The sequence below is a fragment of the Plutella xylostella genome, chromosome 23 (genome assembly GCF_932276165.1).
Source record: "Plutella xylostella chromosome 23, ilPluXylo3.1, whole genome shotgun sequence".
In the NCBI taxonomy this organism is placed as follows: domain Eukaryota; kingdom Metazoa; phylum Arthropoda; class Insecta; order Lepidoptera; family Plutellidae; genus Plutella; species Plutella xylostella.
This window is the reverse complement of record NC_064003.1, coordinates 11192336-11218267: the sequence shown is the minus strand read 5'-3', so window position 1 is coordinate 11218267 and position 25932 is coordinate 11192336. Positions and strand designations below refer to the sequence as shown.

Sequence of the window (25932 nt, the reverse complement as noted above, 5' to 3'; positions counted from 1 at the left end):
CAAGAAATTCAACATCATCTTGAATTTATTTCCACCAGGTAAGTAGCTAAGGTATTGAAATAATAAAGTTATCTGACTACATAATTATCTTATACTTTTATTTATACCTATAATTATTGTTACAGAAATAATGCAGTTACTCCAATGAACCAGTTGTTTTGCACACTCCGATATTATGCAACTGGCAGTCAGTTAATTACTTGCGGAGATGTGATAGGTGTGGAAGAACCAACAGCTTGCAGAATCATTCATAGAGTTACCCATGCAATAGCATTATTGTATAAAATATACATTAAATCTCCTGATACCATTCAGGAACAACGTTTTTTTGCTCTCTATAATGTGCAAGTATGGTTCCAATACATTGCACAATAAATCTTGTTCTTCCCTTGTAAAATTAGGGGCACGAACACGAGAAGAAGTTGCTTGACTATTCATTTTACTTTGAAATCACAACAACAAATAAATACAAACACCACCACGCGGTGAAAGCCGAAATAAGTAGTGTTATTTTCTCTATGTTTGAAATTGATAGATTGACTCCGTTTTACGCTGAGTCGTTTCGAATGTTCAATAAAAAATATGAAGTCTCTCATTAAAAGATGTGGAACTGAACGTAAATAACAAATTGCAGGATGCTAAACGCATTTAACTAAATAGTAATCAAAAGACCATGGTGAATTATGAAGCTAAACATGTTTAGGATAAAATTGTTTAGTGCATTAAACGAAATTAGCTAAATGAATTTATGTAGTATTTAAATAGAAGTTCGTAACAGCCACCCTAAGTGAGTATAAAGCTGGAAGTAGAAAATCCTTGACTTTAACGGAAGACCTTTCCAGCTTTTGAAAAATATGTTTTCTTTGAAATTTTCCAATGCAAGTTTGCGGTGCTTTTAAAACTCGCTCTCGTATCGTCATTTGTTATGTTGACGGTACCAGCTGAAAGCACAGGTGGGATGACGTCACACTGCAATATATTCAGCGTCTCTGAGTGGCCCGCTTTCTTTGCCGACGGTACTTAAGCCTAGCTGTAGCGAAACCGAGCAGTCTTGATATTAATGCCTTTTAAAGTAAATATAAATTTAATTTTGTTTTCGCTTCCAGTTTGTTGTTAACTCTAATTATAAGTTCCAGCTTGTTTGTGAAGTTTGTTCGATAGAGTCGATTTTATTTGTCTCTTCGACAGAGTTGGCTTTATAACTAATTTATATAATAGTTTTCCTGCTCCGTTCAATAAAGTATATATAATATAGCTCTCATTTCTCACGTATAAATATTTAAAACCTTACCGATGAAACCAGGACAAAATCACCCTTATTTCATAAAAGAGCTTAAAATGGACTTACAAAAAGGGTGTCCAATACAGAAATAATCCCACAAATAACCTCCTTTTATTTCGGATAACCAATTTTGTTGGTGTCTTGTCGAGGATATTAAAAAATACCCGCGTCCCACTCGCGTTATTAAATTCAATATGGCGGCGAAAGTCCAAATAACCTAGCTCGGTTCATCGACCCTTTGTACAGAGATGCCTTCCTTAAATGGGTCACAGAGGCACCTTAAAACTATTAGAATCAGAATTATTGTATCTTTCTGTTGTAGTTCTTGTATCGTATTAAATTTATAAAAGTACTAGCTGTTCCCGCGAGCTTCGCATCGCCTTAAAAAGTAGAAGGTAGAAGGAAATCCAGGATAAAAAGTAGCTTATGTTCTTTCTCAGGGTCTAGACCATATACCTATATGTACCAAATTTCATTCAAATCCGTTCAGTAGTTTAAGCGTGAAAGAGTAACAGACAGACATACACAGTTACTTTCGCATTTATAATATTAGTTAGGATATTATTATTATTTATACCGTATGCTCAGTTTACCAGTGCTACCAGCACTTAATAAAATTATTATTTTTCTATTTGTAGTTGTTGAAGTTTCATTTTTTACTTTAAAAATTTAATAATTTAACGCTTTGGCGCTTAAGTGTAATAATTGTATTATTGTATGTTACATTACAAAACATATTCATTATTGATTGTTCCGATACTACAATGTTATTGATTAACAATACTAACTAACCTAAATCTTTCAACCAGTCATTTGAAAAAATCATTACACTAATCTGCCTTAACCGTAAAAAATATGAAATTAGGTATCTACTGTAGCTGAACAACACACACGAATAGACACGATCCTTAATATAGGAATTCCACATCAAATACCCTCTACTAATTTATACAATGATATGACCATTGGCTCGCAAAAAGGCACATTTATATTACCTTCAAAGATAAATATATGTGAATGAACGGGACAAAATGTAAAGGGTTTCCCAAAGGAATATTTTGTTACATTACCTAAGCTTACTCAGTTGAAATTAATGGTACAAAATGTCCATATTATTTGAAAAGGCACATATATTCTAATCAGTTCGTTATTACTATATCACAGACGTTGAAGAGTATCCCAATCTTCTTCAACCACGGACAAAAAATTCATTCTGTATCTTTTTCTTACAATAATTTGGTGAGTAATATTCAAAGCTAGATTAAATTTAAGATTTATTTTTCGAGACGTTTCTTTGCACTGACACTCCATCGTATTATGTTATTGTATTGTACACATTCGTATATTGTTAATCTAAGATCGAAAGAAATAAAAATCGGAATGAAGTGCAAATAGGTAGTGACATTGTAGCAGACAGTCAAGTCAGACTTATCAATAGGTAGGTACCGTTAACCAATAAGTTTTGATGTCTGATTACTGTAGAGTCGGCAAAAACAGTTGGATGAAACAAATATCAGAAATAACAACCGCAGAGCAAATTGGAGCGCAATATGGTGAGATTTCAAAAGCTTGTGTATTTCCAGCTTTTGATGCACGAGTTTTTAATATTTGCCTGCCAATATCCTGTGTGCAATGGATGCATTCGAAAACATTATACTTTATTTATCATTTCAATCTTAATAACGTTATTATGCAAACTTAACTCATAAACAAATTGACATCTTTTTTATACCTTGTACGTATACACACATCTAGAATCTTGAATTTTCCTAACAATTTTTTCCTTCACTGTATTCAATTAATGACTTAAAATCTACCTATAGTGTAGGTACATAATAAGGAACATCGATTTACTTCGTAAAGATTATAGTACATATTTCATTTAAGTTATTGTATTATCGTACTGTTTTGAATGGCCATTCAAATCATGATAGATGATTTGAATGGCTATCATTTACAAAGTATAAACAACCAAATAGTGTTAAGTAGGTACATGATTATGTGTTACATTTCTCGTAAGCAGGAAAATCCTGATTACGTGAGGAAACTTTGTCTTTCAATAATTATCCCAATTATCTCCTTCCTACTCTAATAATGTTGTGGTGAAAGAGAAAAAGAACGCTATAATTAAGTTAATCCGCTCTAGCTTTTTGTAGGTGTTAAAAGGGTCAGTGGCTGAAACAAAACATGCTACACTTTGGATGAGCTAGAGAAACGTTTTGGTAAAAGGTACAAGTAGGCACAAGCCTAAGGTTCTGATGGAATTTAAGCTTCTTTTTCTCTCAACTTCGACTTAATTAAATTTTATACTCCTGGAGTATGTAATTTTTTTTTTAACAAGGCTGCGAAAAACCACATCAGGTTTTTTATGTTTACGAGTATAAAAACACCATCGGCATCGTGTAATCCAATCGTGTAATTGTTTTTTTTGCGCGTATTGGGAACGTAGCCGGTTTGCTAATTATTGTTGTTGTTGTTCTGTGAACTTGGCAGTCGACGCGGCTGTTTCGTGCCAAATATTGCGGATTGGTGTCCTAATGCTGCACACATGCAAATAATTCTATACACGCATTGAGTAATGTATGTAACCTACTTATACATGAAGAGCGAGTCTTATTTGAAGGTTGAATAAATGTAATTTTATGTAGGTACTTATCCAATGATAAATTAGTGACAGACCAAAAATTTTGCATTTTCTTTGTTAGTTATTAGTAGTTAGAACGTTACATACCATACCATACTGTCTGACTATCTCTGGAATATAAAATAAAAGTCACAGCGTCCTCATAATACCTATAAACAGATCTTGTGAAAGCCTTTTTATACCAATGATTTACTGTAGCTTGTGCGGAGGTCGGGTGTCACTGAATTGAATGTGCGTTTATTTCGCATTTGCAAACATATAGGAGACTCATTCCCACCTTCTTACGGGAGGTTACAGGATTTTAAGTAATTCCAAGGAAAAAACGTAACGGTTACAGTTTTTGTCGTACTGGCCACTTTGATCTCAAATATTACCTTTATGGTTAGGAATTCCAAATTCAAATTCATACAGCTATTTACTCATGCATTTGTGTTTCAAACCCCCTAATTCATTTGTTTTTTCTTCTTTAGTTTTTTTCTTTGTGTCACTCTGTTTACAAAATGGAAAACTTGAAATATCGCGTTATTTACGAGTATGAGTTCCACCGTGGCACCAGTGCTGCAGAAACGGCTCGAAGGATTAATGATGTGTATGGTGACGGTGTCGCAAAAGAAAACACAGTGCGTTTTTGGTTCCAACGTTTTCGTTCTGGAAATTTCGACCTGCAGAACAAGCCTCGTGGACGGCCGGAGACCAAAGTTGATAATGAAGAATTGAAGGCTATTGTGGAAGCGGATCCATCGCAAACCACGTCCGAGTTAGCTGCAGGCTCCGGTGTTAGTGATTAAACGATTAGAAAATCCACTTGAAGCAAATTGGGAAGGTGAAAAAGCTTGAAAGGTGGGTACCTCATGAATTGAGTGAAGCAAACCGACAAACGCGCGTCGACTGCTGCGTTACGTTACTCAACCGGCACAATAATGAAGGAATTTTAAATCGAATCATTACCTGTGATGAAAAGTGGATCCTCTACGATAATCGGAAGCGCTCATCGCAATGGCTGAACCCTGGCAAACCAGCCAAATCCTGCCCTAAGAGAAAATTTACTAAAAAAAAGTTGTTTGGTGGACTAGTGCCGGTGTCGTTCACTACAGCTTTCTTAAATCTGGCCAGACGATTATGGCAGATACCTATTGTCAGCAACTGCAAACCATGATGGAAAAGCTAGCTGCTAAACAACCGAGGCTGGTCAATCGCTCTAGGCCACTGCTGCTTCAGGACAACGCTAGACCACACACTGCACAACAGACGGCTACCAAATTAGAGGAGCTTCAATTAGAATGTCTTAGACATCCACCGTACTCTCCGGACCTTGCTCCAACAGATTACCATTTTTTTCGCAATTTGGATAACTACTTGCAAGGAAAAAAATTCAACTCCGATGGGGCAGTCCAAACCGCCTTCAAAGATTTTATTGATTCCCACCCGAATGGTTTTTTTAGTAAGGGGATCAATGAACTACCTATGAGATGGCAAAAGTGCATACATAACAATGGTACATACTTTGATTAATTTAATATATTTCATTTAAAAAAAAAACGACTTTATGTTCCTCCTATAGAAAACGCCAATTTCATATGTAAGGACCTAATATTTAACTTTTCATGTAAAATCTATACTTATCAATTTGTATTCTGTGTCACGTTTAGCATAGATATGGTTCCGTACCGGTCGGTGCGCGAACGTACCCGATGTTTCTTGCTTGTGAAACAATTGACTCTAATCATAGATAGATAAAGATAGGCTAAGGAGTTCGCTCGATTCTGTCCTCGGCCTTCCTCATCAAGTTATCAGTTGTACCTGCTTCGGTAAATAGAACAGCACCACAAACATGACAGCTCTAAAATAATAATAATTATCATCACACCATTGCATCGTCTTTGGTCGTCTTTCATAGAAATTCTCTACAATACTGGTATGTTCCACACGATAAATCAAAACACCGGGAAGGAAATAAACGAAAGCAATATGTAGGTATTCAGTAGTTCCAAAACAAATAACTATGAGAAGGTCTGTAGTATTAGTATTCCACGGGCCTGCATATTGTCCTGTCAGTCGGATAAAGTAATATTTCCGAGGACATCTGGCATCCGATATTCATTGTCACCAGCGCGTTGCGGGGCGGGGGCGACTGCGGGGCGGGGGCGGGGGCGGCGGGGGCTACTGCGGGGCGGGGGCGGGGGCGGCTGCGGGGCGGCGGGGGCGAGTGTAACTGACATGTCATTGAGTTGAGGAAATAGCATCAGTGGACTTCCTATCAATTGTATTCATTTCGGAACACTACATAATTGTTTTTCGTACGGGGAAATATTAATTAAAACTCATCACAGATCGTGGTAGGTACTTACTGCTTATAAAAATGTCTTCCATCCTTTATATCTGCTCCATTGTATAATAGAAATAGACAACTTTTTTGTAAACATAAAGAAATACAAAAAAATCCTACTAAATTTTGATTTTAAAGTCTACTTTCGGAAATACCTACATAAATTATTTCTGCCTTTCATTAAAAGTACCCGATAATACGGTGAAGGTAGGTGGGGAAATTGAATCTGAAAGTCGAGCACATTACACTTGAGGCATGGCTCGTTTGCGGCCGAAACTGTGATAAATGACGACCCGTGCTCGCATTGTTGGACTTTTATGTTAAATCTTTGCCCTTTCCGAAATGGAAATCAAAATGTGTTAAATGGATATTTTATGCTCTACCAGTAGATACAACCCGGACTCGGATGTCATACTATATGAGTACATATAGCTTTAAAAGTTTAAAACGTTTAAAAATAATCCTGAAATAAAATTCTGTGAACGAAGTACATAAATACATACATACACGCTCACGCCTGTCTCCCAGAGGGGTAGGCAGAGATTACGGATTTCCACTGGGCACAATTCTGATACACCTCTTTCGCTTCTTCCACATTCATACACCATGTGAACGAATTCTAGTTAAGAATCTACTTTATTAACTTCAAACGTCATGCAAATTACTGCAAAAAGCATCTAATCCCAGCCCACGGCTACGGCAAGTCGGAAGTTACCTCCAAACACTGCCTTTGTCCGACAGGATATTGTGAAGAGGACATGCAGCAGTTGTCTAAACAAGCGAGGATCGAGGACCACTCGCCGCTCACGACGCTCCTCAATCGTGATTGGACTACATAGCGGGGTCACGTGACTGTGTGCTGGGGGGTCACTTTCTAAATCAACGAACGAATAAGAATTAATGGCACGCTTAATACAACGAGATAGAGTTGTGTTTAGAGCTACTGTTTTGCTTTTCCGAAGCTACGAGAGCTAGAGAGTGACCCCTCTGTTTGCGTATGTCTCAGGCACAGATTGGATTAGTCACGGTGGTTGTAGACAGGTAAATGGATATTTTTAACTAGTGACACTGATTGTTGCACCGAATGTTATCCTCAAAGAGGACTGCTGCTTTTCCCGCGAGCTACGCTTTGGCTTCAAAACTTTTCAAGTGGAAAAAACGCAACTCTATGTCAGCTTCATATCAAAATTTCTCTCCACCCCTTTTTCCGTGAATGAGTAACAAACATCCATACATAATATTATTACAAACTTACTCCCGTTTTTTTATAATAATATATCAGTAGGATTATTATTATGCTATTGCTGTGTGTGTGTATAATCGTGTTAACTTTTTTTTTGCATTACCATACAATTTGCTCTCTGTACCTCCTGCAGGTTGACTGGTAGAAAATGCTTTTAGCATTAAGTCTACCTGATTGTACATAATTACATTTGTATATTGTGCAATAAAAGAATTAAATAAATAATAGCTGGAGCTGCAGGGCGAGAGTGGGCGCGATGTAAAGCTTTTATCACGTCTTGACGTGCGCGTCTTGCGCCCTGTGCTAGCCCTGCCGTAGCAATAATATTGAAAACAATATACGAAGTCCGGAAATTGCATCTGAAAGAGCAAATCAGATTAATTTAGGTTTACATGACAAAGCTACAATAACACAATGGAAATTCTATTATCCCTGGAGTGTAAGCCTAAAATCGTTTTCAGAACGTAATTGGAAAAAACAGTCTAAAACCTATTCAAAGAGCGCTTACAAAAAACTGGGAAAAAGCAATTCATAGTCGCCATTTCATCTCGCGAATGAAATCCGTTAATTTTGCCTCCAACAAGGCCTGCGAGGTCGTAAATAATAATTTAACAATTTTCATTGTAATTTTATTTCAAGGCTCAACATTTGCTGCAGTGTTACGAGTATTTTATTTTCATAGCCACACTGCCATCCACCACTGAAGAAGCATACTTATAAGCAAACAACAGACTTTTGAAATTGCAGATACATACGATATTTCATCCTCCTTGATTCGTTACAAAATGGCGGGAGCTAAGATTGACGCGTCGTGTCGAGTCCCAATATTCCTATCGTGATTGTCTTTTGTTATTTGTAATATGTTTTTCTGACGTGGTGGAAAATGGCGACGATGGCGGCCGGACAGCATTTTGCCGCTTAATTAAACGTCACACGCGCTTTTTATGAAAACACTGGGTGGATTTTATCATTGCTCACCCAAATGCGGTTTAAATGCGTCAAGTATGAGAAGTCAGAAAAGAAAGAATTGTCTTTAATCTGCGCTTCAATGTACTTCATAATTTTAATTTAATAAAAAAGTTCTTCATAAATTTAACAAAACTTAAAACAAAATTATATTATTCAATATATTTAGCAGGTGTTTCCCATGCCAAGTATACCGGGTACATGGACCAGTGTTCAACATGTCCACTGATAAAACCACGCCCGGTACATCCGCATGGGCGAGCCCGCGCGGGCTCATCACGCGCTCATTGTATTGTGATGGAAGTTAAAACTCCGATATTACTTATTCATCATTTTAATGTCAGTCTATTTAACGTGATTTTTTATATTAGGTAAGTATAAAAATGTGTTATGTTAACACTTAGGTTGCTACTCACGTTATTTTATAAGGTACTCATTAGTTAACGATAAACATCATACTTTATCAACATCAATCACTATTCGGTCTACATTTGGTTGTATAGAAATATACATATATTTACTTTAATAGTAGATAGTCGACAAGGGTCCTAGGATCTGGAATCATCCTGGACTCATCAAAAACCGGTCACCGGCATTAAATACGTACAAAACTTGCAGGCTATGTTAATTTAATTAATAAGGCAATGAAAGGTCACAAATCAGAACTACACATGACAAACATGATGTCACTCTAATGATATTCAATGGGCACCGCAAGGCCTATCACCGACACACATCGTGCATTCGCAAGCGTCGGCGAATTACTCGCCCGATTGTTCCCTGTGGCGTTTAAATTATCGACAAAGACTATCGGACTGCGGATTCGCACTTCGACGGCGACCCCTGAGCCCATTACTGCGAACAATGGGAGACCGAACATCACACAGATTCAAGCAAACTTCTAATTGGTAACTCGGAAAGAAAGCCATTCTCTCCTCTCATGAATAGTAAGTTGCGAGGTGTTTGTCACCGGCAGTCGGCCGGCATTCTTGTCACGTCGTAACAATGACAGCTCCTAATCGGTGTTGTTACACAACTGTTGATCCTCGCGGACGGGGCCAATGTCACGAGCCACTGCGAATATCGATTGCAAGGAAGACGCATCCGGAAGGAAATATTGGGAAAATATTCTCCCGAGACGAGTATAAAAGCTTCAAGTTGGACGGACACAGCATCATTCATCTCAAAGCAGTTGAAGTGACAACGGCTAAAATGAAGTCTTTAGTGTGTGTTCTACTTCTGGTTGCTATTGTGGCGGCCGAGCCCCCACTGTTCCAGCCGCCGTCGCGGACCCAGCGCCTGGAGTTCCGGAGAGATGCTGAAGACAGCTCTAAAGAACCAACTACGGAGAAAGCAGCTGAAGCGGTCCCCAAAAATGTAGACACTAATGCTGGTGGTGCTCCCTACCCGGCGGCTGGGTTCAGACCCGTCGTGCCCTTCAGTCTGCCCCCGAGAGCGCAGGCGTCTCCTCCAGGCACATCATACGGTCTTCCTGCCGACAGCTACGGGCCTCCACTATTCAGCTTCGTGGGTCCCCCGTCGTGGTACGGTGCTCCGGCCAAGGCTGAGGAGAAACCCGAAGAGCCGAAGCCCACAGAAGCAGAAGCCGAACCCACGACTACCACCGAAGAGCCGACGACTGCCAAGCCCGAGGAGACGACTGTAGCAGCGACTACAGAGAAGGTTCCAGAGCGAGCCACCGGGGCGTACTATGTTCTGCTGCCGGGGCCACAGCTGCAGCGGATTGTGTTCTCCACGGAGAATGACGTCACCAACATGGCGTACACTGCGCAGATCCAGTACAAGAGCGAGGACCGCGGGCCCATCTTCGTGTACTCCCCCGCACCCGCGCCCCCCGCAGCCCCTGCGGCGCAGTACGGGGCCCCTAGCGCCGCCTACACTACGTACCAACTGGCCCCCGCGTACCAATACCAATGGCGATAGGACTTTTAATTGATTCTTGATTCCTTTGTGAGATTATTTATTCCATACTTTTCTGTTCGGTTATTTATTTTGGACGAGGTCGTAATTTTTTATGTTATGCAAGGAGTTTGAAATAAAATTTCAGAATTAGCATAATTTAATTGTTTTAATATCCCGTTTAAGCCTGCGCTTCTGTCGAGTTGTGAAACACTGGCCTCGTCATTTCGAGAACAAAAATTTACATGACAATAACACTTTGTTTTTAGGTAATTACGTGACACTTTTACTTGTTACGTTACTTTTTTTTGTTTTTCTGATGACATGTTGCTCAGTTTTTTGTACAGCGTAACGAAGAGGCCTTCTCAATAGGGCTACAGTAAATGTCCATTACGTACATAATAATCGTCAATACTTTGAAATACTTATCGTTATCATAAGCAATAAATTAACAGATTTATACTTACACAAAACTAAATAATTATGTATCCTGCTAGATAAATTATCCCAAAATCAATGCGCGCATAATCAGCATCTGTTGCATCCAGAACGTTCTAGATCCACCCCATGTGCAGTCGATGGCTCACAGCGGAGAAGCGAGCGGAGACTTACGACTAAAACGCCCGCAGCCGGCAGCGCACAGGCCGCATCAAAATCGCCTTTCTAAGCCACTGAATAGGGTAACGTAACGTACCTTGGGACGCTTGTACCTCGGGACATTGATTGTATTTTAAAATCCGGCTAAATAAACACATTAAAATTCTACCCTAGGCATAGTATTTTACTCGCTTGGCAAAACTAGTGAGTCTCGTGATCATACCAACATCTAGTGTGTGGTGAAGACAGTATGAAGTTTTTTGGAGTCAAAAGTAGCATTTGTATAGTTTTTTGTGTTGCTTTATCTCATTGAGGCATGCTCAAAATAAAGACATGGATGTCACGTATAACTTTTCAGTTATTTAATTTTATGACATGGCAATTATCTGAGAGATTCCTATAAATTAAAAATAAAGATATTAAAATTTTGGTTAAATATTGCTTTTTTGTACCTTGGGACACTATTAAATTTGTACCTTGGGACACTGTTTCCTATGGCTTTGTACTATGGAAAATGCAAACATCTAAATAATGCCTTATATCTCTGTTCTTATTGATGCCAGAGTGAAACTAGACAGAAGAGAGATGCAGTAAATAAATAAGAACAGAGATATAAGGCGTTATTTAGAAGTTTGCATTTTCCATAGTACAAAGCTACAAGAAACAGTGTCCCAAGGTACAAACGTGTAACGTACTTTGGGTCAAAACAAGCAGTTTTAATTTTATCTTAATTTAATAAAATCTGGCCACACTAAAGCTTAAGCACAAATACTAGTGATAATTGATTATATATCCTACCGAATAAAGAAAATTTCACATTAATATCTTAGTTGTAGGCTGCGATAGCTTCATTCAAAGTTGGGGTAGTCGAAAATGTCCCTAGGTACGTTACGTTACCCTACTGATTGCCCTGCCCAATGTGCACACGTTCACTTTACACACGACCCCTCCACCACTGAAAGACATTACAGAATAGCCCCAACAGCAAGAAGTTACGGGGTTACGAGTGAAAATTCACAGGACAACCTGATAATGAATGGTGTTGTGTACGGAAGCAGCGGATAGTTTCTAGCCGTGATATATCTGGGACATTTTTATGCCCACCGTGAACATGTTTTTGGACGGGCGGTAAATTCAGTGCGGTGTCAGAATTGAGCTATTTTCTTTTATGGTGTGTAAAAGATTTTCGTCGTTCTGCAGTTGAAACTACGCTGATTTATACTGCCAATGCTAACCCGATATATTGCTTTTGGAACTTGTGGAGCACATAACGTTTGACCCAATTTTACGAATCTAAGCTTAGGGATGCATTTGAATCGGTTGCATTTTCGGACTACGATTATTAGAGAATTAAAAACATGAGATTTTAGGATCAATTTAGATTTTAAATAACAAATTGATTTTTTACTTCAATATAGTAACTTACTTATTTATTATTTTACAGGTTAGTGTAATCTTTGATTAGAACGGAGCAATGGTCACTACATAGTTCTCAGGCATAAACTTGGAGGCCCGAGGGGCGTCTCACAGATTGCGCAAGTGGACCGTGGCTTATCACATGAGGTGGAACTCGATCAAACCGGAGATTAACTAATAGCCAACCAGGAGAGTCAATATTAGGTCAAGTCATCTTGATCACTAATTAGAATATTACCGTTGGAAAGTATGTAAGTAGGGTGATTCTGAAGGAACCAGTTTTAAATAGGTATAGCTTAATCCTAAACTGAATTCCATTTCATTAACTTTGAAGTAAGTACAGAACTAGAAGTAACATCTGTACCTACTGATCTACTGTCAAGGTACCTAGCTATGCACTAGACTAACAATAATGCTTGACTAATAGCCATAGCCATGTCCAAATACAGTGTTTTCTAGTATTTTTGTAAAGTGCGTGTGGTCGACCTTGCACAAAACAAACAAAGAGTTCAGTCTAGGAATCCCACACTGAGCCTACTACAAAGGAACTACCTTGTACTATATTTTCTTTATTATATTTTAATAGGTTCGAAAATAACATAATTTGCAAAAATAAACCTGTACAAGTAAAAGTAAAACATTAGTGCTACTTTAAAGCCCCGAAACGCATATTTGCTCGAAAATTTCAGACTCGCGTACACACACATACAGATCGCGTACATACAGATTTCGCGTTTGAAGGTCTCACCACTAACAAAGCGGCTTTATGGGTAGAGGCGATAACGGAAACAAAAGATAGATAAAAGTATATAAGTAGGTACATAATTTTATTACATAGGTAGTCATAAAATATTCAAAACTCTTGAAACAATTATGTTCTATAACTTTCCCTATTATGAATAGATTGTGAATAACTTATGCATTCTCCATCAGCTCCAAAGCTTTCAAAGTCAAACTGCAAATGCACTACCTGTTCCACATCTAAAACAATACACTTCCTCCCTTATCTTTAAACCTAAAAGGGTTAGAATTCCTTGGAGGAGTGTAGCCCTGTGTAGCATTTGGTATGCTCCGAACTTGTTTCAGGAGATTGGGTATGTAGGAAGATGTAAGGCGAATTCGATGTGGCAATTGTAAACAGCTAGGGTATTGAGTCTGCAGGTATATTTGCTGACTCACATTCGCGTTGTTTCAATGTTTGAATAGGCGGCTTTATTGGTGGTCCACTGTGCCTAGGTCTGTTTTTTTATATTACCTACTTAGGACATGTTAAGCTTTCTTACTTCAAAATATTTCAGATCTAGAAACGAATGGTGTATTTACACCCGAGTCCACGTTGTTCCAAATGTTGTTTGCAAAAAATTCAAAATATGCCGTTGTAGTTTATTAAATAGGTAGATTATGTACTAAACTTGACTAGGTAGGTAAGTATAATAATTATGCAATTTTTGACTCAGTTACCTAGTGTTTATTATAATAAATAGTTAACGTGAGAAGACAGCATTACCTGAGTTCATTCAATAAAAGCATATTTGATATTCTCGAGGCAGCTATGCGTTCAGAATGCTCTACAGAGCGCGCCGAGATTGCGAGAAAACGAAGTTAATAGAGCATTAAATGTACAACATGCTTTTCTCGATATTTTCCTGGGGGTAAAGCTAAGAAACTACTACTATCAGAGTTAAAATATGTATTTATTAGTTATTGTGGGCCATGAATAATAATATGCTGAGCATAAGGTATTCGATCCAGCATAGTATGCTGTGTATGTTCTACGTAGGTAAAATATAGTTTAGGATAGACACTCATTCTTATTACCGTATGAAGCAAAGAATACTCAAAAAACAATCAAAAGAAAGAAGTAAAAGATTATCTCTAAAGTACAACACAACAGTTATTTTTATAAATCTCAAATGATAATTATCTGAAAATCCATTATTTGGTCTCGGCATTCACATTTGGAACAAATAAGAGGTCCGTTAAATTAGGACGTGTCTGTTCGCACCTCAAGTACAACGTTAAGGTCCGAACAGACAGGTTTACCACACGCTGGAGGAATCCGAGTTCCACCCTTTAGGGTTGTGCTGATTGTGGTTATATTTACACTATTACGTACGAAAAGGGGTGAAACAGCTTTACCTTACTGAACAGCTTTTGTCTACGACTTTTCGAAGTTCATGAAAAAAATCTAATTCCTGTACAAAAAATCTCGTGTTATGAAAACCTTTGTCAATAACGTGATTTTTTCAAGATGGTAGAACTTAAATAGCTCAGAAAGACCCCCTGAGCCACCCCCTTTCGTTTGATCTTTCACGGACACCTTATCTATAAATACTCATACATTTCAGTACCATACCAGTATTAATTGACAGCCCTATGTAGGGTTCGTACTTACAGCCATTCGCCCAGACTCCGGACCGCGAAGTGTGTTTGGACTCTCGTGAATAATCGCCGAGATTTCACTAATTAATGCACCCCGCTTTTAAAGTTACGGAATTACGAAGTTACTTACGAGCTACAGTAAAAGTGAAGAATAAATTAAATTGTGTTGGCGAAAATGGGTTTAACTCGTTACTTCTAAATATTGTTAGTCCAATATAATAAATAATGATGATCCCATAACAACACATTTCTGCCATGACTGGGATTCGATCCCTATACCATAGAATTAAACTTATCCTATACCTAACTGCTTCATAAAATGTAATTATAATTCAGGCTGCACCATTTACTTATTAGTTATGTAATTTTACTTAAAACATTAAACTATCAAGTTTTTTGCAACTTAACATACCTACGAAAGAGCATTGGTAGCGACCAATTCTAATAAAATCTTTGGTTTTCCGGCGCGACTTTACTTAGTTCCGTATGAATGAAGATGACCTCACGATAGGCTTCGTTATCTCTGAATAAGGTCCTCTCATAACACGCACTTCCCGCCACATTGACTCCAGATAAAATTACCGGTTTCGAAAAAGGTTCTAGATACTAGCCTTCCCTACGAAATGGGAAAGAAATTATTGGTCGAATAGCTGAGCGGTTTTCCCATAGTTCAGAGATGACCCAGAAAAGTTTAATATCACACACACTGGCGCGGAAATATCTCAGTTATGAGAATCGTGCGCGCATTTGGATCTTCACCGACTTTTAAAAGGAGGATCATTAGTGCGATAGTCTGTATGTTTTTTCAGTGGAGAGAGAACATAATTATTATCTTTATTGAGGCAACCCCATATTTTACTATTTTGAACACTTTTCAGATAATAATATGTCTTAGCGACGGTATAATGCATTGTTCATCTACATTTATATCTTTCAATAAACTTTACTGTATCTTCGGTATTGTATTAATTTAACTATCGCCAATATTTTCAAAAACGTCCATTCGCTGTAATCTCATGTCACGCGACAACAAAGACGTGCCTTTGTCCAGTGCTATTAGAGCCGGAAAGGTTACTCTACCTTACCAAAAAAGAACAAACGAGAGTTTTCATGGACTCAATACGTTCAACACCACGAGATAGAGTCGAATCCGAGTTTGAAATTAGTGTTTGGTGGCTAGAGTGACCCCTGGCAGGAACCTGAGACCGTCTCGAGCAGAAACCATAAAACTGGCGGCGAGTTAATTAGTACTAGTCGCTACGGTCAGCATAGGGAGGGTTCTAGGCTGATTCAGTTTTAATTTAGTTACGATCGATCGAATTTCATACATACATGTATTTGATTCAATAATGAAAACAAAATTACTTGTTTGAAGGATGATCACGGACCTTATTTTCGCCTCCCTTCCTTCCCATTTTTCATGTTCTTTAACATGACCGTAAATTTTCCATGCTGCGATGGTTGCTGCCCCTACCCTGTATAATTGTATACTTATCTCTACTACTATAGTAGCCACTAACATAGCGAGGCAGTAGCCGACCGGAGGAAGCGCTAGTATTTATTAGCTGTAAGCAGTAAAAGCTATTTTATTGAGGGTATCAAATAAAACTTCTAGTAAACTTTCCCGCCTTGGCGTGGCGTTCGCTTGCTTCATTGCTTTGATTGAAGAAAGAAAGATTAACTTGAACAATACGTTATTCTGTAATAAGTAAAATGATTATTCTACGTTTTTCGTTCAGTTGCTTATCTGTGACTGTTTAGCATTTCTATCTATATAATATAATAATAGTCTGTGCATTATGAATTTCATAATGATAATAAATATTATCGTAAAGGAGTCGTACAGTAAGAATAATAAAAGTTCAACACAATTACGTAAAAATGATTCATAAAGAGCAAGAAGAACTTAGAACTACGCCGATATCTCAGCACGACAAAAAAAAGTGCGGGATGATTGCCGTCGCCGCCATCGTACAATGTCCGTGTCTTAAATAACCTCTAATTTCAGACCAGCACTGTGGTTTTCAACATGAAATTATACTATAGCTGTGGTCATGTTCATATAAATTTTACAATCCTCCTCGATTGTATCAAAAATTATATATTTAGATTCATTTCATATCTTGTGGTACTGATATTCTTATTTATACTGTAGTATGTAAGCTTGTAAATAATTTGTTTAAGTAAGTAGCATAAGTTGTTCACTTATTAAGTTATTGGAATAGCACTAAGTTCATTTTTGTAAAAATTTAATTCTTATTTTTTATGCATGTTGTGCTCACTTCTAGTAGGGCTTATTCATTGTAAGGTAGTTAGGCAACTGTTTTTGAAAGCTGTAAGAACTAAGCTCAGTTTAGTGAGCCAAATAAAAAAAAAAAAAAAAAAAAAAAAAAAAATCTTAAAATCGTAAAATCATCAGTGTTTTTCCATCAGCTGTGGCGGTGTTTGCTCTCGGCGCCACCGTCCTGGGTTGCATGTGGTCCGTGGAACGCGCTCTCTTTGAGTTTGACACGCTGGCCCGGGTGATGTACCTTTACGACCCCGAGGCATGCGGCCACGGGAGCACCAACCCTCGGACCTTCCACGAGCTCGTGCTCAGCAACGACACGAGAGGGTTCACTGTCGTTCCTATCAAGAGATTGCCACCAGTCGCTACCAAGTCTACCAGGCTGGCAGCGGAGATGCGGAGGTGGGTGATAGGCAAAGATGATTACAATAGCTTCTTCGACACACTAATGCGCCATTGCATTCGTAATCAAGTTTCTAGAATCAAAGGTAAATTACTTAAATTCATGATCACAAAAAATACATAAGCTTTCTGCATTAACCGTATTTCATCAAAATTTCTTCTGAACCTCTCCCATGCCAGGGTAACAAACCTCCAACAATTATTCGCGTTTAATATATTATACTCGTACATAATAAAGTAAAGGCGTGATTCTTCTTTCAGGCATGTGACCGGAAGCATAGTATTACATGGGATTTGGTTTCTCCTGAGCGTCTACATCCGGTGCCTCTGTGGCTTCAAGAACGTCAACGTGTCGGTGCTCAGATACTCACTCATCGTTTTCTTCTGGTCTTTTGTCCTCATCTGCATCTTTGATACGAGTATGGGAATCGTTTACATTGCCCATGTGCAGCAGAGCTTGACCATAGGAATGATTGTGAGGTAACTATAATAGTAGTTAAGTTCTGTTTTTCTCTTAAATATATGCTCTAGTTTACAGGGAAGTGGGAAAACATGCCGAAACTATAATTAGAGTCCTATCTCCCTGATTAGGCATCATCGATTACACCAAATGATTCAGACTCGTTCCTGATTCCTTGCTCCCCTGATATGTTTATCAAAACCATCCCCCTACATTCCACCATCCGAAATCCTATCCAATATCAAAACATCATTCCAATCCTGCACAGATACAGCGGCTGGTTACGTCTGAAGATCAGCAACTACGAAGACTTCGGGGGCTGGCTGCCGCTGGCGCTGGGCGGCTGCTGGCTGAAGGGCGCCGCCCTCGCCGCCCTCAACTTCTACTGCTGCGGCGTCATCCGAGCCATCATGAGGAATGTCTCCGCCAGGGACTACAGGAGAAGGCTCGTGTTTGACGTCAATGAACCGATTCCCGAACCGTTGAATGCGACCTTTGAGAAGGGTGCACTGTATTACAGGCTTGGGGAAGAAAAGCCGTTTAAGATTAACAGTAGTGATTAGTTTATTCAATCCGAGTTATTGGTACTGAGTGAGTTTTTCTGACTATTATGAGAATGAAAACCTGAAGCTTTTGTTCAATTGAACATTACTAACATCATCTCTTACTGTTATTTTTATATCAGGTTTAATTAAGTAGGGTATAATAATTGTGGTGTCATTAGAATGCAGTAAGTAACATTGATGATAGGTAGGTACGTAACTTGTGTTTGAGTGTAAGTGAACATCGCCCTACATTAAATAAAGACTGAAGTGAAATGCAGACTACTTCTTTTACTAAACCAAGCTCAAGCTCAGCTAGAACTAACGATAATCCCGCTGAGACACAGAAACACCGGGAAACGTCTAGAAATAAATTTAAAATTACAATCTTCCGTCTTCCATCTTGGATTGGAAAAGATCGGCGGGACACGATCGCAGTTATCCATTCTGCGCGGAATGCCGCTCGCATAAAAGGTGGAAATCAAATTATGTGCTTCCATTCCCGGGAAATTTCATTTTAAAAGTGGAAAATGAAATTCTATTAAACTTTTCATTATGATCCAAAGACCAAAATAACCCCCCCGGTCATTTATTTGAATGATTAGTTCGTGTTACGATTTCAAAATAACATTTTCACTGTGGCAACAATGTCGTCGTCATCGGTAGCCTACTAGAATTTTGAACAGTTTTTTAGGACGTGCATAATAATTTATGTCTAGCTCCATACAAAAAAAGTGTTCCCATATTTAGATAATTACCTATGGAATATTTACATGTATGGACTATTTTCATAATATTCTTTCAGAGTAAGTATACTGATACTGACTTGGTAGCAGGTTACTTAGATATAAGTTAGTAATTAGATTTTCTGCTAAAACTCCCAATCTCTCGATACTAATATATCAGACACAAATTTAGAAGTTATCATCATTTATCTGTGAATTAATTAATGATACCTTCACACAATCTAGAATCTTTTTCACTCCGTGGTTATCCTCCCTCTAAAATCCCTCTCAAATTTTTCAGCATGTATCGCCGTGTCCATCTGCTGGCTGACGCTCGACTGTCAGCTGTCTCCCCGCCACGGCGAGTACCCTGAACTCACTCTCATGAAGATGCTCTACTTCTTCGACCCCGAGGCGTGCCACAGGGTCGTCTTCTACAACGTGTCCAGGGTCGAAGGGAGGACTGTTCAGACAACTATCATCTGGCCGAAGAAGAATCCTGTTGCTGCTAAGTATAGAAGGTGTAGTACTTATACTACAATATTTTAATGTGTAGATTAGATATTCATTCATGTTAAGTTATTTGCCACCGTGATTGCGCCTTCGTTAGCTTTCAAATCCGTGGAGTATTGGAGCTTTACCTACTGTATTTTGGTATGCTGTGAATAGAATGTAAGAGAAAAAAAATTACGCGACAGCTAAATGAGTGACCCGGATATCCACTTGAAAAAATACACACACAGATTTCACTAATTCAGTATTTCTGTTAATAAGACTGTACTTTCTATTCTTAGGTTTAATTTCAAAAGTTTATTTTAGTCGTTACCTGAAATAGCTCGCTTAAGATTAAAATTAACGGAAAAATTCCAAGTATTTAACTTGGGATCGTGTGAAATGGAACGCCGATGTCGTAAATTATGCTCCGTTCCGTAGCAGAAAGTTAAGAGGCAAGTCAGGATCCAAAAGTACAACAACATTTTAGTTAAATCATAATTATGGCTTTTTCAGGTTGGTGCAATATTCAGGGTCCTTCCACGTTATATGGCTTCTACTAGCCATATTGAATGTGACACTGCAACAAAAAAGTTACGGGTGAGGGTCAAACTATTCCTATCATGTACCTACCTAGGTACTCCTACACTACTAGTAACAAACAGAATTCAAATGTGTATGAATAGGTATAAGGAACACATTAGAGATATTTTCTGTTTAAACACTCCTGCAGCGTACCTCAGGCACAAAACTTACAAAACATTAGACTGTAAAAATTACAATTTCCATTGCTGTACGGTCCACTCAATCTTCTTCTTCTTCACATAGTCTTACGCGCCGATCATTATTGTTCACCTGTTTTTCCTTTCCCATGACGACCTCGGCTACTCAATCATTAGGGTAAATTTTTCAACCACCTGCATTAGGCCAGCGTGGTGGACTAGACCTAAACCCCTTCCTTCATTGGAAGGAGAACCGTGCTCCGGCAGTGGTGATATGATGGGTCTTGATGATGATGATGATAACTGCAACAAAACGTGTGCTTCCTCACCCAGGCTTGTACTAATTATTATTCAATAACCCAGGTTCTACTGCGCGCTGCTCCCGTGCAGTGGCGTAGGGGCCGCCCTGCTGCTCACCGACCTCGTCTACACCGGCATGTTCCTCGGAGACCTGCAGTATACTGGGACTGAAGGTAACACTACTTCTTCTTCTTCTTAGCATGGCAGTAATAAATACATAAAGCGTGAGCAGGGTTTGTCGCCGTGGTGAAGGGATTAGCCAGTCCAAATAGCGCCTGCTCAGAGGTTCGCAGGTTTTTATAGAGCACTAGCTGTTCCCGCGAGCTTCGCTTCGCTTTAAAAAGTTTTCCCATGGGAATTCCGGGATAAAAAGTATGTTCTTTCTCAGGGTCTATACCATGTGTATACCAAATTTCATTCAAATCCGTCCATTACTTTTGGCATGAAAGAGTAACAGACAGTCACAGTTACTTTCGCATTTGTAATATTATTAGTTAGGATTACGGACCGTATTGATACAGCATTGCAGGAGGCTCTTTTCACACACACAAGACTACTCATTATATTTATTGTTATACTAAACATAAATTTATACATAAGTTATAAAAATATAAGTTTAGTAGTCGGTAGTACAAGCATTTTTGTAAGGTGATATCGTATTTTATAGTCTGAAGGATAATATGGTGATCCTACAATTCAATACAACAATATTCAATTTGAAAATGCATGCGTTACTACTTATGTAGATTTACAAAATTTTAGGCATAGCTCATTCCTGATTAGGTTATGCCAGCTAATTCATACATCGACCACAATCATGACTGTATACTGTATAATCTAAGATCCGAAGTCTCGCCCACTCCACACTGGAGCCTGAACCGATCCGGAGTATATTAATTGGATAATTTGCTTCAGCCGCCGTGAGCTTGCGCTTATGTAATTGTTGGGAACTGGAGGACATTGTTTGAGCATTAGTCCGTCTTGTGTGTCTAACGAACCAACTAGTTAATACTGTTATATTATAACAGGATAGTAATGTGGAAATGTATGAAGTATCGATCTATTGAGTTATCTGGTAACTATCAAAGACTGATAACGTATCTAAAGTGACCCTGCCGAGGCAGAAATTTTGTATCAGTTAGTTATTTTTGGGTTTTATGTAGTAGTGCCTTGTCTGGGCTATTTACCTTAAACCCTAATTTAAGGGTAACCCTATGTAATGCAAAACATTCCACATAATCTCTGACTTGAACACAGTGTACCAACTTAAACCATTCAATTTATTTCTTGAGTTTTCCCCATTTCTCTCTGTGGACAAAATTTAACCCCTTCTCATATGAGTGAATTTTTCACATTATTTTTTGTATTCCAGAAGCGATCCTCTCCTACATAGGCGCTGCCACCAACGCCTCCGCTATCTTCCCCTCGCCCCGCGGCTCATCCCCGCGGCCCCCGCAGCTCGGGGTCACTGACACCAGCTGGGCGAGCCTGCTGATGGCCTACTGCTGCTGCCGCGGGGTGGCGCTGTGGGTCGTCAACTTCTGGGTCATCAAGGATAATTACTTCTACGGGCTTGCTTGTCATCGTGAGTTTTGAAATGTGTGGTTTTTCAGAGAAGAATAATGGAAAGAGAAAGGTTTTTCTTACAAAATTGGGAGGTGATTTATTTTCGGATAATTAGGATGAAAGATAATATTTATTTATAACCCTTTGGTAGGTATTCTATTCTATTCTATTCTATTCTATTCTCTGTGGGGGTGTAAGTACCTGCACCTGGCTCTCTCGACTGGAACCTTTGTGCATATCCCCAAGGTCTAAACTGCCTTCCTAAGCTTGGACCATTTCCCACCACGCTGGTCCACTGCGGGTTGGTGGGTTCACATATCTAGATGTGCTAAATCTAGATATGCAGGTTTCCTCACGATGTTTTCCTTCACCGTAAGAGCGATGGTATACATTGTACTTAAGTTAAAAGAACTCATTGGTACATGTCAGCGCCGGGATTCGAACCCGCATCTCTTGATTGAGAAGCGGGCGCTTACCCGACTGAGCTACCACCGCTCCCCGACTGAGCTACCACCGCTCCTTTGGTAGGTAAATAATATTTATTTATAACCCTTTGCTTTGAGCTTAAACTATCTAGTATTAACTATGTTAATGATTGTGTATTCCAGGTCGAATACTGGCGGAGAGGGCTGTTTTGCGACGCAACGCTCGCGCTGTTGGATTATGATGAAGTACTCGTGTAGGAGATACACCGTACCTATTGATAAACATTTTATTGCTCATAATAATAATAATAATTATAAGTTCTTATTAAATATCAATACATATTAATTGTATATTTTTATTAATGTATGATTTCTATGCCGAGGATCGATTGCTTTAATTAAGGTAATCCATATTTAGACACAACTTATAATTTTATAAGTAGGTACATACTCAATTCATTACAACAATGGAACAAAATGAAAGGACAATAAAAAGCAAGAAGACTTCGCGAAATTCAATACGGTGTTACAATAGGCCCTAACGACCGCATAACAAAGTTAAATTTGTCGGAGGCTCCAAAGTTTAGATTTGATCCGCCATCACCCGCAGATACCGAGACAATTTCACTCTTGTCTCTTTCTCAACGGAACTGCGACAGTCACAGTCACTGCTCACAATACAGTGGCTACACAAACAAACACAAAAGCCAAGAAAATGGCCACTTAATTTCACAAAAAAACAAATTACACTCACTTTCTTGTAGAAAACCAGCTGAAAACCTTCACTTTGCGCACGTTGTCAGAAACAAAACGCTGCACTATATTTTAACGACTCTGCGAGAAGTGAATGGGGGCATGGCGGAAGCAATTAGAGGCAGTCTTTATAATAAATGAGATCTCTTCCAGCGCTCAAAGATACAGATGAAAAGGGTTCAGGCGCATGAAGCGTTGGAGACGCTGAAATTCCTGAATTCTGGCGACTGAAGCGAAATACTTGGAGTACGGGGAATGGCGTACAGAGTCACACTTCGTGGGTAATGGTACCTACACGTGATGGATGGCAGTGTTGACATGTCATAATAGCAGTCGTAAAGGTTGTGTTATTATTTAACCCTTGAACAAGAAAGAGGGGCGATGTAAGTTTGACTTGTGTATCTGTTCATTTGCTTTATGTTGCACTAATGTTGCAGGACTACCTAGGTATGTAGTTAGATGTTTGCATAGTTGTGACAAAATGGAGAGATGATTGTAAAGTGCTCTGAACACCTGAACATTCATTTTACCTAAAGCTTCCAGTCCGCACAGGTGCAAAATAACGTATTACTTCCTAGCGGGGCTGCAAAGTGCGAACATTTTAATCTTCAGGCGCCGAAACGTACATAAAATAAATCTTCCAAATGTATTATTATGATAATGCTGGGATATTCCCTAAATGAACGCTTTTACTGAACAATAACAACTTTTGTGAATTATGAGAAAAGAAAATGATACATTATTTCACAAAATAAGGCTTTTAAGAAAAAAAAGTTTATTAAGTTGGGGAAGTAAGGTCAGTGTCAAATAACGTAGTCATATTTAGATGTAATACATTCAGCCATTTATTCATTACTTTGGTTACAATAATCAGGTCACTCACTGGGTCTCAAACGTTAGCGAAGAAGAAGGGGATCCTGTCCCGTAGTTGTAGCCTCGCGGTGTAGGCCATGTTCTGGACATCATTCTGCGTCATGAACTGAACCCTCTGGAGGTCTCCGTTGGGCAACAGCACGTAGTATGTCCCCGCACTTTGCTGGACTTCAACTGGCCCTTCTAGCTTCTCTGCCTGGGGGTTCTCTGTCGTCTCAGCGTCGGGGTTCTCTGTGGGCGCTCCGTAGGTGTTGTCTGGTGCTCCATAAGAGTTGTCAGGAACACCGTAGCTAGTAGAAGGCGGCGCTTGCTGAGGCAGAGTCAGCTTCGGGCCATCTGGCTGCCATCCGGACGGAGGGTAGGGAGCGTTCTGCTGTTGCGGTGGTCCGTAGGAATCTTTGGGTGTCTCTTGCGGTAGCGTGAAGGGTTCCCCCGAGGGTTTCCACCCCGAGGCCGGGTAGGGGGCGGGCTCGGTGGTGGGCTCCGTGGCCGACTCCGTGGTGGTGGGCGCGAGCTCCTGGCGCTGCAGCCGGAACCTCGCTGGGCGGTAGCGAGGCAGCTCAGCGAGCGCTCCCACCAGGACACAAGAAAGGATGAGGAGCTTCATTGTTGATTGACAACTGACTGATGATGGGAAGGATGCGACTGCAGTTTTTATACCGGGAGCCTTAACGATTCATTGTTGTTCTCATAAGGAATCTAACGTAATGGGCAGAAGGTCGCGTCATGGAGAGGACATGATGATGGCGTTAGCAGCCAGCGCACGTCGGCCGCTGACATTGACCTCTTCATGTGTTCGTCAGTGGCTTGATTTATGAGGATCCTTGGTGTATTGACATGTTCTGGATTTTCCTGCACTGACTAGATATTTTCTTTTAGATTAGAGCTTTCTAAAAGTTGGTTTTCTGTTTGTATATTTTCTATATTATTCATAGTATTATACCGACTTATTTTATGAGGTAACATAAGTACACAAAATAAAAAATCTTATATTTTCTCTCACAAATATGGCAGGTAAACCCCAGCACCTCCTGCCGGCAATATACAAAAATAGGCTAATATCAATAAAACGTACAGGCAATATTAAGTAGACGGATTGTTACCTTTTACCCACCACTACACTGTGTTGTATAGGGACCGTCAGCAGCCAAAGCTTTATTTTAATTAGCTTCTGTAACTATTTTATTATTATATTATATTTTCTTCTCCTAATAAATTAAGAATTTCCAAAATGTTTAAAATTTATCATGGTATTTTAACAACCAGTAAAAAAATATTTACTTGTAAAAGTTCCATGACCACTAATCTCTATTCAAAGTTTTCGTCGATAAATAAATTAAGGACCTTATTATTATGATCATTAAGTAATCACTACATAGCGTCAACAATTTTTTTTTATCGAAAACCTACTGACTTTTAAAATCAGATAAGTTTAGCACAGAGCAAGTTGCGTTGCTGTCGGTACGCAGCTCGCGTGTCCTGAATAAATTAGGTGTTTCACTTTCGATACGGATCTTCCATTCAAGCTCACTTCCGCTTCCTATAAGGTCAATATTTTAGCCGGTTAAGTTTTTTATTCGGAAAAGTTTATTTTTCTTTACTCACATGG

At 39.1% G+C, this 25932-nt stretch overlaps 5 protein-coding genes across 5 annotated transcripts in view; 3 read left to right on the top strand and 2 right to left on the bottom strand.

Annotated features, from left to right (window-relative positions):
• Positions 1-25932, bottom strand: part of LOC105380668 — a 154383-nt gene that overhangs the window by 94126 nt on the left and 34325 nt on the right. The gene's annotated exons all lie outside the window — the stretch shown is intronic.
• Positions 9451-10540, top strand: LOC125490379 (proteoglycan 4-like). Its single transcript, XM_048629411.1, has one exon. The coding sequence runs from the start codon at positions 9467-9469 to the stop codon at positions 10403-10405; it is 939 nt and encodes a 312-aa protein (XP_048485368.1). The 5' UTR covers positions 9451-9466; the 3' UTR covers positions 10406-10540.
• LOC119692529 lies at positions 16622-18807 on the top strand. Its single transcript, XM_038113417.2, has 4 exons — positions 16622-16754; positions 17210-17465; positions 17727-17945; positions 18194-18807. The coding sequence occupies exons 1-4, from the start codon at positions 16658-16660 to the stop codon at positions 18486-18488; spliced, it is 867 nt and encodes a 288-aa protein (XP_037969345.2). The 5' UTR covers positions 16622-16657; the 3' UTR covers positions 18489-18807.
• Positions 19131-22317, top strand: LOC105395529. Its single transcript, XM_038113723.2, has 5 exons — positions 19131-19273; positions 19494-19713; positions 20201-20284; positions 20770-20879; positions 22079-22317. The coding sequence occupies exons 1-5, from the start codon at positions 19228-19230 to the stop codon at positions 22300-22302; spliced, it is 684 nt and encodes a 227-aa protein (XP_037969651.2). The 5' UTR covers positions 19131-19227; the 3' UTR covers positions 22303-22317.
• On the bottom strand, positions 24272-24975 carry LOC105395527 (protein transport protein SEC31). Its single transcript, XM_038113420.2, has one exon. It carries the CDS (start codon positions 24928-24930, stop codon positions 24340-24342), a length of 591 nt encoding a protein of 196 aa, XP_037969348.2. The 5' UTR covers positions 24931-24975; the 3' UTR covers positions 24272-24339.